Below are 14,335 nucleotides of genomic sequence, written 5' to 3' on the forward strand. Positions count from 1 at the left end.
ATATGCGTCTATTGTAGGTTTCGAAAACAGGATATTCTTAAATCCTTGTTATTTTACAATTATTTATTTATATTCAATTTGTAATTGTTTGTGGTCCCATTTACCACATACAAATGAAAGGAATAAGAGTGGTTAATAAATGAGTAAGACTTTGTGTTGTACGTAATATTTTGCATTTTGAGAAGATTTTAATTTGTCAAAAAAAAATCTCCTTAAAAACATAGAAAAGATTTTTGCATCAACAGCCTGTGCAGACTTTGTACAATTTCAGAGATATCAGTGGAACACACGAAATCGTTTTAAAGGGCTGCAAATGGCCCACAAGCCACATTTTGGACACCTCTCTAATTAAACCAACCCTCATCTCATTAGAAATTTGCCAGAGAGTCTAGCAGAATAAAGCTGACACAATTTATTATTAGTAGAGAACCAACCCACAAACACAATGAACCAGAGCTAATTCTTTAGACAAATAACCTATAAACATTTATCAGCTGCCAGTGAAAACCAGACCAAGTCAAAACTCATTTATAATAGAACTAACAAAACAGCTGATAATTAACTAAAGACAACAATTATGCAACTAAAGGTATGTGAATGGAAACCTAAAGGGAACAACTCATTTACACCCCGATAAATTAGAAACACGTGAATTACTATTTATAATTTCTTCAGCAAACTGATCATCTTAAAAAAGTAAAATCAAAATGGGTCATTTATTTCATAGGAATTTTTAGGGTTACCAGCGATCATCGTGCCTTAATTTGATTTCATCTGGACTATTGTAATACATTTTTCACATGCATCAACAAAAAAGGGTTATGGGTGGATGGCCTTCGGTTTGTCTAAATCTCTGCAGAAACACGTTCACCAGAAACAAAGACAAGAGCTCACATCACTCCTGTTTTAATGCATTTGCACAGACTACCTGCTCTTTTAGAAACAAATTTAAAAACAGACACATTTTTCTATACTTCCTACATTGCTGAAGTGTTTCAACATTCTTCTCCCTGTTGCACTGTGGAGAAAGCTTCCTTTGTTTCTTCTTTTGTTTCTTTGAGTCTTGATTTATAAAAAAAAAAAAAAAACAGCCGAGGAAATCATATTTTCAATTTTGTGAAAGACTTAGTGATTTTTATCCATAAAAAGGTGCTATATAAATACATTAACTTTTTCAATTGTGGCTTTGGTGAGTTTGTTGGAATTTGGTAGTTAATTGCTTAAGGTACTCAAATTAAAGATAAAATTATTTTTTTTTGCATAATGAGATTATGCTACTGAAATAAAAGATGACTTAAGTTTTAGCCTTCATTCTCTACTAGGGTGTCCACTATATGCGGTATCTGCTGTGCATGTTGCGTACACCTACTGTACATGATAATTTAACAAGCTCACCAGGTTTCCCCTCTGCTTCCTCTTTAAAGCACCTTTCTTCATCATTTCTAACTCATTACATCAACCCACATCCCTCACCTCCTAAAGAATTTCCCTACACAGCCTTTTCCACTAAAAGGAAGGCCCTGCAGATGTGCACAGGTAGCTGATTGAAGCATTTTAAAATGAGTAAATCATATACAGATGAGTGTGTGTGAATAAAAACTTCTGAGTGGCAGTGAAGGGTTTGATTTGTGCCTATCCAGAGTGATGCAATCTCCTCCAAGCAGATGACAGCAGCTATCCAAGAGGAATGTCAGGGTGTGTGTGTTCATCACCTGAAGCTGTGTTGATGGTCCTGACGGCCTCTCTGGCACTCACTCTGTTGTTAGGGGGATAATCAGGGACAGTGTTCTGATGGCGTTTCTCTGGCACCCGTGGACTCACTTTGGGAGGTTGATGACTGAAACATGGAGACATAGGGAGGAGGATTGAAAGGTAAAAGGTTAGCTAAAAACTTTAAAAAAGATAGAAAAAAAATAGACTGAATAAAGAGGAATAAACATATCTGATTGAGAGAAGACAGAAGAGAGAAATGTGGATTGATAAAATGGGTTTGTGTGAGAGACAGATGTTTTAACCAAAGCAGAAAGGAGCCTGAAATGTGGCCCAGTTTCCATTACAACCATTTGACAACCTGAGTTTTGGACATTATGCTGTGACACGTTCACACAATCATGAACAAAATCACACATAGGAAAGATAGTTATAGCCTCACTGGCTCACCCCGACTGGCCGTGCTGCTCGTCAATCGCATCCACCGCACTTTCCACAGAGCTCAGGAGAGATTGGATCTGATTGGCTGATTCCTTCAGTAGGAAGCGAGTCACAAACTGTTCCACATTGGTTCCTCTCTCATATACCTGAGAAGAAAGACAGAAGATTATATGCACATGCTAACATTTTGAAACTGAAAGTAGCTGAGAAACATACAGTGGCTTGAACTCCTTTTAATGACATTATGGAGAAAGTACAGAGTTTTCTCATCATTTGTTGTAGCATTGAGAAGTGTAACTTTCTTCCTACATTTCACTGCTCTTTCTCTGCTTAAAAAAAAATATGAAGGAATTTGAATAGGATATTTATCCAATGGCAAAATGCAAAAGTTATGGTTTAGATACCAGAGGAGCTCCTTTCCACAGGCATCACTCTTTCATAACTCCAGGTCAATCTTCCCCTTTGCCAGTTTATACCGCTTTAGTATTATACCTGTAAACAAGCCATTTTGCACTGGTGCATTTAGATAGTATTCGGTTTAATTGTCTTTTAAATGAGGAATTTAAGGGAATTAAGGTCATAAGTAATCAGAAAAGTCATTAGATATTTTTTTCCCTTTTGTTTTAGTAGAACTAGTGGCCTTTACTTTGTAAGTTGACCGACAGGAAATTGGGTAGAGAGGGGATGACATGCTGCAAAGGTCAGCAGGCTGGGACTCAAACCATTGACGGCTGTGTCGAGGACTGTTGGAGCCGTACATGCGTCACGTGCTTTATCCCTTGTCCCACTGCCGAGCCAAATCTAAAGTATAAATATATTTAATTTTATTTTTCTAAAGACTTAACATTACGTTTCATTTCCATTTATTGTTTATGCCCCTTTGAGCCAGCACACTTGTGATACATGAGAGATTATGGCAACTTGTTAAACCAAAATAACTGCGAGAAACCTGATTGTACATATTATTAGAGTAACAGAGCCACATTTCTGTGCAGTAAGTATTAGTGGGTGGGTTCCCTTGTGCTTCAAATGTTCCACCATCATCCCGGTCCCCAAGAAATGCACCATCACTGGCTAAATGACTACAGACCTGTCACCCTGTGGTCATGAAATCCTTTGAACTACTAAAGTTGAAGCGTCTGTAAGACATTAAAGGCTCCCTGCTGGACACCCTCCAGACTGCCTCCCCTCACCTTTCTCCAGGAGAGGTAAGAATTGATGTACAGCAGTAGGGAATGTCCTGTGGTAGAGCATTTCCTTTCAAATCTCATCATAGATGCTCAAGTGTATTTAGGTTTGGACTTTGGCTGGGCCATCCTAACATGAACATGCTTTGATCTAAACCGTCACATTACATCTCCCACTGTATGTTTAGTGTCATCCTGCTTAAAAGGTGAGTCTTGCACCAGTCTCATTTTTTTTGCAGCCTCGAACTAGTTTTCTTCAATGTTGTCCTATATTTACCTCCATCCATCTCATCAACTCTGACCACCTTTCCTGTCCTTGCTGAAGAAAAGCATCGCTACAGTATAATGCTGCCACCATCGTGTTTCATGATGGGCATGGCTTGTGGCAAACTTTGAACCAGACTTCTTATGGCTTTCTTTCAGCACTTGTTTTCTGTTTTCACTATATCAACACTGGATTTGGGGAGTACACAACTAATAACTGTGCTGCCTCCCACCTGAGTTTTGAATCTCTGTAGATCCTCCACAGTAATGTTCCCTAACAAACCTCTAAGGCCTTCACACTAAAGCTGGATTTAGACTGAGCTTAAAATACTCACAGGTGCCTCAATGAGTATTTCTGATGGCAACTGCTTACCATTATACAAAGCTTTAAACCAATTTGTGTTAGTCTATCACGTAAAATTCCATCAACACATCCTTAAGTTTGAGGTGGTGTGATAAAGTGAGGAATGGTTCAAGAAGCGTGAATAATTTTGCAACGCTCTGTAAGCATTGAGGTTTTGTTTAAAAAATAAAAATTAGTACGTGGGTTCCATGTTCTTCTTGTCATATGTACCAGAGGTTCTCATATGAGAAAAGGGAAAATGACCTGCTGGTACAAAGTATCTATTAGAGTCATATACTGTCATTCTGGTGCAGTAGACTAGAACTAGGTTGCAGAAAATTATTTAAATCATTGATAGTCAAAGAGGATTTAAAGTGTTTGCTAAGCGCGAAGGACTTGAAGGTTGGTCAGAACAAAACCGGCAATACAACAGAGGCACTATTATTAGAGTTTAAGGTACACTTTTGGTAGCCAGGTTGAAGCATTAATCTACTTTATTTAATCCTATAGCATATTAGCAGAAAACAAATCGTTTTAATGTTGGGACCCCAGCCATGAGTAACAACATTAAATGCCAGTAAGAACTTTTCTGGAACTTTCAAAATAAATCGCATTAACCTACTTCCAGCACAGCCAGGAACAGGAACAAGAGGGGTAACAGTGGACTTCCTGTGACATCACTGTTTGAATAAAAATTCCGCGCTCCAACAAACAGACCTCTTCCACGCAGGTCCCCAGCAAATGCCGGGTGGAGTGGTTTTCCGGTCTGAAGGAAGGGCACAGGTACTGCAACATAACACGCCGCTCTGGACAACTTCTCCTCAGCACGGTTCATGTAAGAGGTAGTCTTTGGGCAGAGAAGATTAGTTTAAGCTAAACAATGTTCATTTCATGATGTTTTTTCGTGTTTGTGTTGAGAAACTCAGCTGCAGTAAGTGCTAGCAGATTAGCACTTAGCAAAGGATGTGTTAAGACAAACTTTAGTTAAAGGGTGGTTTTTAAACACAGAAGATCGTCTTTAAAGTGCTGTCCACGCTTATGTATTTCAACCCTTTTATTCGTGGTATTTTAAAAGTATGTGTTTGATTCTGGTAACCAACTATAAGTTTCTTTTGTCAGCTCTATGAGTCAGCTGAAGATCATTTTCCCAGAAAGGTTGTTAGTTTCCAATCTAGGAAATAATATTTCCTTAAATATAATTTTGTTAAACTTGATAACAAATTAAACATCAATAAGACTCATTTATCCAAAGGCTTGGTTCTTATTCAAAATATTTCCTTCAATATTTTAATATTTACTTCATATTTCTTTAAATATTTTAATAAATAAAGGCAGCTAATTAAACACCATTGAGAACTGGTCATCCAGAAGGTTGGTTTTATTCAGCAAATCATTCTTTACAATTTTATTTTATTAAAATAATGTTTTATCTGATCTTGCATTGTGAATGGTTGTCCAAAGGTGTACCAATTATTGCTTAAGTTATTTCCAAGACTAATCCTTGGTTCTCAAACATAAATAACATTGCGTGGTAATATTGCATCACTCTTTCGGTCAGGGTTTCAACCATCTTTGAACAACTTGTTTATATTGTACATAGCCCATTAGTCTTCCTTATTCTTTCATTCTGCTTGGTAGTTTAGTTGGATTGTTTTACCATAGCAACCAGTTTGTTAATTGAAATATGTTTGACTTTGAGTTGACTTATTTTTGTTAATAAATTCTTGTATTTTAAGAAATTGTGTGAATTCATTCTGTGTGTGTGCAGAGTTTATGCTGTTCAATAATGTTAGACCTTTTCTCATACCTTTCAAGTTTGTCCTAATACCACCGCCTTATTGGGCTGGTATTCACAGGGCAACCCTTAACAAACCGAAATATTATTTAATAAAATATTAAAGTATTAATATTAAGTAATATATTCATAATCACCTCATTAATGTTATTATCATTCACAGCAGATACCGAGTCACCTGAGCAAGAAATAACACTGTAGATAATTTTTTGCATTAAGGTGTTGCAGTGTGATCTAAAAATTAGGACCTTCTCATACATGGTATGAGATTCTTGCTTTTTAAGAAGTACTTCTTAAAAAGCAAGAATTCTGAAAAAACAAGATCAAGATGTTGGGGAAATCAAAATAAAACTTCTTTAAAAACGATGGGAACACGTGGAACATTTCAGATATGACTGCAGCCCTTGCTTCAACTCTGATGACCTTATCTCTGCAACATTTTAATTATTTATAGATATGGCTGCTTTGTAAAATAAAATCCCTCCACTGCACAGTCAGCGTTCACTCATGACCAGGCACAGCAGGCAAGTGAAGAGGAGGATTTCTTACAAGTCCTAGTCCTACACAAAACTACAATGTAGAGAACTACAACCGTCATCTATGGTATTATAAAGGCCTGGAGAGGTTTGCCGAATGTCTTCGCCCTCTCTCCAGTCTGCCTACTTTCAGAAACAATTAAAGCCACTAGTGTTTTTTTTTTTTTTTTTAAATGACATAATGAGCCAGTGGAGCAAATGTAAAATTTCACTCTGTTCTTCCCTACTTGGTGTTTCACATAATTAAGGTTTTGGATGTTACTGATAACAGCTGGGTTTATGAGAGCAAAAAGAGCAGATTTAATATGAAACCAAATGCTGACAATTCTGTAAAAAAAATACACCTAATCTAGAATTAAAAAAACAATTTCAAATCAACGGAGCCCAAGCCTGATATACAGGGGTTGGACAATGAAACTGAAACACCTGTCATTTTAATGTGGGAGGTTTCATGGCTATATTGGACCAGCCTGGTAGCCAGTCTTCATTGATTGCACCAGTAAGAGCAGAGTGTGAAGGTTCAATTAGCAGGGTAAGAGCACAGTTTTGCTCAAAATATTGAAATCCACACAACATTATGGGTGACATACCAGAATTCAAAAGAGGACAAATTGTTGGTGCACGTCTTGCTGGCGCATCTGTGACCAAGACAGCAAGTCTTTGTGATGTATCAAGAGCCACGGTATCCAGGGTAATGTCAGCATACCACCAAGAAGGACGAACCACATCCAACAGGATTAACTGTGGACGCAAGAGGAAGCTGTCTGAAAGGGATGTTCGGGTGCTAACCCGGATGGTATCCAAAAAACATAAAACCACGGCTGCCCAAATCACGGCAGAATTAAATGTGCACCTCAACTCTCCTGTTTCCACCAGAACTATTCGTGGGGAGCTCCACAGGGTCAATATACACGGCCGGGCTGCTATAGCCAAACCTTTGCTCACTCATGCCAATGCCAAACGTCGGTTTCAATGGTGCAAGGAGTGCAAATCTTGGGCTGTGGACAATGTGAAACATGTATTGTTCTCTGATGAGTCCACCTTTACTGTTTTCCCCACATCCGGGAGAGTTACGGTGTGGAGAAGCCCCAAAGAAGCGTACCACCCAGACTGTTGCATGCCCAGAGTGAAGCATGGGGGTGGATCAGTGATGGTTTGGGCTGCCATATCATGGCATTCCCTTGGCCCAATACTTGTGCTAGATGGGCGCGTCACTGCCAAGGACTACCGAACCATTCTTGAGGACCATGTGCATCCAATGGTTCAAACATTGTATCCTGAAGGCGGTGCCGTGTATCAGGATGACAATTCACCAATACACACAGGAAGACTGGTGAAAGATTGGTTTGATGAACATGAAGTTGAACATCTCCCATTGCCTGCAGTCACCAGACCTAAATATTATTGAGCCACTTTGGGGTGTTTTGGAGGAGCGAGTCAGGAAACGTTTTTCTCCACCAGTATCACGTAGTGACCTGGCCACTATCCTGCAAGAAGAATGGCTTAAAATCCCTCTGACCACTGTGCAGGACTTGTATATGTCATTCCCAAGATGAACGCTGTATTGGCTGCAAAAGGAGGCCCTACACCATACTAATAAATTATTGTGGTCTAAAACCAGAAGTTTCAGTTTCATTGTCCAACCCCTGTATGGTGTAGCATTTTGTGAAAAAGAAACGAAAGAACAACAATAACCAAGAAAAAAGTAATGAGAAATCTATAGCCTCTCGTGCTGCAAATTAGCTAACGCTATACAGCACCATGATGCACGCATGGGACTGCTGTTCTTTTCAGTTTGTTTATCTTACTGTATCTGTCCCTATCAAATAAACCGGATAAATGAATACATTCAGTCACTGAATGCATCAACCAGTCTAAACAGCCATGTGAATCAACTAACAAATAATTTAAGAAATGTACTGGGTGACATATTCATGCGTCTTTCTCATGCAGCTAACTGGTACCTTACAACTTAGTCTGCTAATTAGCTTTTACCTTTAAGTGAAACCGAGAAATTGTGGATTTCTTTCAGGGCAGTTTCAGTAAAAGGTGTGAAGGTGGCTCGACAACCCTCCAGCTGACTATTGAATCTTGGTGTAGTTCTAGAGCTCCACATCTTCTGCTCCTTTATCATCCCAGACTACCAGCATGCATGAGATGAGTGACTGTGACTGGAGCCTCTGATTCACCTTAGATAAGGGGTCCAAAGTCCAAGTAAAGAAAAACGAGTGGCCATCATTACTTTAAGAAATTAAGGTCTGTCAGTCCGAACAATTGGGAAAACTTTGAAAGTGTCCCCAAGTGCAGTCGCAAAAACCATCAAGCATTACAAAGAAACTGGCTCACATGGGGACCGGCCCAGGAAAGAAAGACCAAGAGTCACCTCTTCAGCATCAGGGAAAGACAGGTTGAGTTGATTAATTCATTTCTATTATTGAAATTATTTTGTGTTGCCGAATTTAAGATGTTACTGACCCCTGCAAAAGCATTACTAATTAAAGAAAACATATAAAAGTCTAGTTAAATCGTGGACATTCAATTATTTGAGTCACCGTATTGTTGGTTTTTCATTGGTGGCAAAAAGTCTTGTTGCCTGGTTCCAAGATATTTTAGGAGGTTTTTATAGGTTGCCTTAGTCAAGTTTGTTAAAACAGCGCCCTTGGGGCTCGTACTGAGCTACTAAAATTAACCTAGCCCATATACCAAGAGCCAGTTGTAAATTAGGGAATGAGCAGCCGTGAACAAAAGCGACTGTTGAAAGTCTGGATGACTGCGATAGGCTACTCGGTCGCCCGGACCTCCAATTGAAGAAGGGCGAGACTTTTGGATGAAGGCTGTCAGAGGCTAGGCGAGTCATTTCCCGACACCAGCTTAAACAGAACTTTCAGTAAACCTGCTTAGTAAGACCTTTCAGGTTTAGGGAAGTCCGGACCCGTTGGATTGAGAGCTGGATTGAGCAATCCCTTTAGACATGGGGAAGTAGCAGGGAGGGGTTAGCTCATCGGACAACGAAAAGGTATACTGAACCAGCATGGCTACCACAGCATCTTGCAGCGGCATGCTATTCCATCCGGTTTGCATTTAGTTGGACCATCATTCATTTTTCAACAGGACAATGACCCCAAACACACGTCCAGGCTGTGTAAGGGCTATTTGACCAAGAAGAAGGAGAGTGATGAGGTGCTGCGCCAGATGACCTGGCCTCCACTGTCACTGGACCTGAACCCAATCGAGATGGTTTGGGGTGAGCTGGACGGCAGAGTGAAGGCAAAAGGGCCAACTAGTGCTAAGCATCTCTGGGAACTCCTTCAAGACTGACATATTTTCAGTTGTTTCACACCTTTTTGTTCAGTATATAATTCCACATGTGTTAATTCATAGTTTTGATGCCTTCAGTGTGAAGCTACAATATTCATAGTCATGAAACCAAACGTTTGGTCTGTACTGTCATATATATATATATATATATATATATATATATATATATATATAGTCAGCAGTCTATGGACGAGAGGTGGGGTAACCCCTAGACAGGTTTACTAATGAGAAGGTGTGTCCAAACCTTTGGTCTGTACTGTATATATATATTTGAGTTTTTCCAATTTGTTCTCAGAAGCAGTATGAAAATGACCAGCATGGCGAGTAAGCATAAGTAGCATCACACCTAGCAATGGGGTCAACCTCATCTCCTCACTAAGGTAGGAATTTCTGTCGTCTCTTGGCTTAGAGTCACTCTTAGCAGCGAACTGAATCACTCTTAAGCTAGGGGTCCTTGGCAAGAATTTTTAGGCTAAGATTGGAGATCTCTGAGAATCTCTGTGAATACTGACCAAGGAGCCTAAACCTGACAAAAATGTGATTAAAGACAGCAGATAGAGCTAATGCTAATGGTTTATGTGTTTAGTTAGCTGTGAATAAAATTTGTAACATTTGATGTATCTCATTACTAATTTGTACTTGTTAGTACCTTCAAGTATGGCAGAAAAAACTGATTGTTGATTGCAGGCACAGGCAATTTCTTGGCAAGCAAGTCATGTCTGATCCCTTCTAATTAGTACGTCGAACAGTCTCTCTAAAGATCCTATTCAGGAAACAAAAGTGATCTGAATGCAGCCTGAAAAACCACAAACACCTGGCCGTAATTGACTACACATGTCCTCCAGCTTTGGAAGTTAGTCCTTCATGTCAGCTTTTCAGTCAGAAGTCACAGCACAGTGATTCAGGGAGACAATTAAGGTTCCTGTTCAGTGAGCCTTTCCCTCCTGCGTGTTAATCAAAGACAAACTCTCCCAAGAGATGGCAAATCACACAAGTCATGTCAAGTTTATTTATATAGCGCTTTTCAGCAACAAGGCACTCAAAGCGCTGTACATGAGGAAAAAGACTACAATGATACAGAAAATCAAAGACAGAAAAACAAATCAAATGACACTAATAATCCTTGGGAGTTTACTGGTAAGAGCTGGTTCTAATCCAATCTTTCTAATAGAGGTAATTAACTCATTAAGTCCTCTGTGGTAAGGAATTCATCTGGTGCTAGAAGAAAACTGATAATATTAATCCTTGAGGTCGCTGGTATGAGGCAGTTCAATTCAATTCAGTTTTCAATTCAGTTTATTTATATAGTGCCAATTCACAACACATGTTGTCTCAAGGCTCTTCACAAAAGTCAGGTACATACATTTCAATTAATCCTAACCATTGAACAGTCAGATTCAGTTATTTATTCAAATTGGATAAAAAGTTTTCCTATCTAAGGAAACCCAGCAGATTGCATCGAGTCAGTGACTTGCAGCATTCCCTCCTCCCGGATGAGCATGTAGAGACAGTGGACAGTCACTGGCGCTGACTTTGCAGCAATTCCTCATATTGAGCATGCATGTAGCGACAGTGGAGAGGAAAAACTCCCTTTTAACAGAAAGAAACCTCCAGCAGAACCAGGCTCAGTGTGAGCGGCCATCTGCCACGACCGACTGGGGGTTTGAGAGAACAGAGCTGACATACAAAGAGAACAAAGAAGCACTGATCCAGGAGTCCTTTCTATGGGAAGGAAAAGTAAATATTAGCGGATGTAGCTCCTTTAGTCATTTCATCTAGAAAGAAAGAACAGAAACTTTCAGCCAGTTTTGAAGGCTAGAGTATGAAAGAGAGCACAGTTAGTCACAGTAAAAGCTCAGTCAATTGCTATATTTAAGAGAGAGAAAGGGTTAAACACTGCAAGACAGGGCCATGTGAATCATCAGTAGAGGGTGAGCATTAAGTTGTTGCCAGCAGAAGTTTGGACGATGCTCCTCTCCAGAAAGGTGTCACAGGTAGACACAGAGTCAGGCCAGGTGTAGCTTCTAGGAAGAGAAAAGAGACAGAACATAACGTTAAAAACTGAAATGACAGCAAATAATGCAAAATTGGAGAGTAGTATGAGAATGTAGCAAAAAGGGTGAAAGTGGTCATTATGTCTTTCAGCAGCCTAAGCCTATAGCAGCATAACTACAAAGACAGTTTCAGTTTATTTATTTATACAGCACTTATTTACAACAATGTCGTCTCAAGGCACCCCACAAAGGGTCCGGAATGGAGCGGGTCTACCGGCGAGGCCAGACCAAACCACCGAGTGCCAGAGCCCGGCCACCCCAGAACGGGCAACGTGTAGGGGCACTAAGTAAAATAATAAACTGATAAAGTTTGTCCATCTAGAGCCCACTGATGGCCATTGTTATACTAAAAACCACAAGGATTTGGATACCTCTCTGTGTCAGATTGATTATAACCATTGGAAAAGAGAAGGGGTCATACATGTTGCAGAAATGGAGGGTGTGTTTGCACCGCAACCATAACTGAGCCGGTTTAGGCCAAACCTGACTCCCCCTTACTCTATCCAACAGGGAGGGAGGAAGGCAGAGGTAAAAAATAAGGAAGATAGCTCAGGATAACCTAAGCCACTCTAACTATAAGCTTTATCAAAAAGGAAAGTTTTAAGCCTAGCCTTAAAAGTAGACAGGGTGTCTGCCTCACGGACCAAAACCGGGAGCTGGTTCCACAGGAGAGGAGCCTAATAACTAAAGGATCTGCCTCCCATTCTACTTCTAGAGACTCTAGGAGCCACCAGTAAACCTGCAGTCTGAGAATGAAGTGATCTATTAGGAACGTATGGAACAATCTGATCTCTGATGTATGATGGAGATAAATCATTAAGGGCTTTATATGTGTGTTACAGTTGTGGTCCCATCATTCAAATAAGATGCGTCACTGATAAAAAACTGTTTTAGTCCAAACTTTTTAAATACTAATAATTTTTGTCTGTCACTGGTATTACATAGTTGTAATACAATCATTTTAAGAAATCTAACATTCTCTGGTCATTGGTGTAAAAATAGCTTTAGTCCAAATTTTCAAATACTAATAATATTTGGCTTTTGCTGATAGTCCTTCTGAGAAATTTGAAAATCTATGAAAAGTAATGAAATCACACATTTAGGTAGATGAGAAAATAGACCACATTAGGTAAGAAGAGGGGAAAAAATCATATTTCACACTTTATCCATAGCAGGATACAGTTTGAGATTGCAAAAAAAACCTCAGCACAAAGAAGCAACATATATATGAAACAACATCATGCAGGGGGTCTGGTGAAGGCGGTGTGAAGGGGTGGGTATGTTGAGCCTGTGTGTGTGTGCATGTGAGTGTGTGCAAAGTAAGTCTGTGAAGCACTGTCACAGAGGCCATTGTCCTTGATGATATGATGGAATGTTCATCAACCGGCCACAAAGTTGTAAGCAGGTCCACAGATGTGCTCAGGGAAGGGAGGGGGCAGAGGGAGCAGAGTGTCATGTTTACACAACTTCCAGGAGAGGTTGAAGATAGCCAGCCATCAAGGCCGTGCAGTGGAGCCAGATTCAGAAAAACAATAATTATTTGGGTTAGGCTGACTCTTAATTTTGTCAGCCTTGAGAGTCTTGCTGGTGCTTCTCAATGGCAAATCCAAAAAGCCAACTTCCAGGTCCATTCCACCAGATCCGAGCGAACAACTTTCTCCAAGATTTATCCCATTTCACCCCTGAGTCCAGGAACTGCAACCTGCCTGCGATCCTGTGTAAGGATCGCATCCAATCTGCGATTCGGCTCACGTAACATCTCAGTCTGACTGGTGATCGCTCTGCAGATCCCATCATACATACCAGGCAACCTTACAATGGCCAGAAGCTGCCGACGTATCGGATTTCTTGATATGCCAGGTAACCGCCAACTCCAAAAAGCAGAAATCCCTTTATCAAACATCCAATTGTGTACACATCTTCGACATCCTCGACTGACAATATCGACAGACACACAATCCTCCACTTCTGCCAGGAGTCCATCATGTATCTGGAGACAAATGTCCCATCTGGACAAGAGGGTTCCCCTTCACCCTTGCATTGAGACACCAGCTGACCAAATCCATAATTTTGGAAGATATGCAAAAAGAGGCTCCAAAAAGAGCAAACAACAACAAACCAGGCTAGATTTCAAAGTTGGTAAATTAGTAGTTTTTCTTGGATGGGTTATGAGCTTATCCAAGTGTCTACAGTCATTCCATCAGAATACCAAGGGACTTTTCCAAAATTTCCCAGAACTAACAGGTAATAAGATTATTTACCATTAACTGATGCAGCAGAGATAAGGCAAAATACACTGCTAAAAAAAGTAAAGGGAACACTTAAACAACACAATATAACTCCAAGTAAATCAAACTTCTTTGAAATCAAGCTGTCCACTTAGGAAGCAACACTGATTGACAATTTCACAGCTGTTGTGCAAATAGAATAGACAACAGGGGGAAATCTTTAGCGATTAGCAAGACACACTCAATAAAGGAGTGGTTCTGCAGGTGGGGACCACAGACCACTTCTCAGTACCTATGCTTTCTGGCTGATGTTTTGGTCACTTTTGAATGTTGGTGGTGCTTTCACACTCATGGTAACATGAGACGGACTCTACAACCCACACAAGTGGCTCAGGTAGTGCAGCTCATCCAGGATGGCACATCAATGCTAGTTGTGGCAAGAAGGTTTGCTGTGTCTGT

At 40.0% G+C, this 14,335-nt stretch overlaps 1 protein-coding gene across 3 annotated transcripts in view; it reads right to left on the minus strand.

Moving 5' to 3' along the window:
- Positions 1-14,335, minus strand: part of necab2 (N-terminal EF-hand calcium binding protein 2) — a 231,945-nt gene that overhangs the window by 133,259 nt on the left and 84,351 nt on the right. For all 3 annotated transcript variants that reach the window (XM_047345707.1, XM_047345691.1, XM_047345697.1), the window contains exons 6-7: positions 2,161-2,297; positions 1,713-1,837 (exon numbers count right to left, since the gene is read on the minus strand). In XM_047345707.1, the coding sequence (XP_047201663.1) occupies positions 1,713-1,837; positions 2,161-2,297 (262 nt within the window). The remainder of the gene's footprint in view (positions 1-1,712; positions 1,838-2,160; positions 2,298-14,335) is intronic.

The sequence above is a fragment of the Girardinichthys multiradiatus genome, chromosome 2 (assembly GCF_021462225.1).
Source record: "Girardinichthys multiradiatus isolate DD_20200921_A chromosome 2, DD_fGirMul_XY1, whole genome shotgun sequence".
Lineage (NCBI taxonomy): Eukaryota > Metazoa > Chordata > Actinopteri > Cyprinodontiformes > Goodeidae > Girardinichthys > Girardinichthys multiradiatus.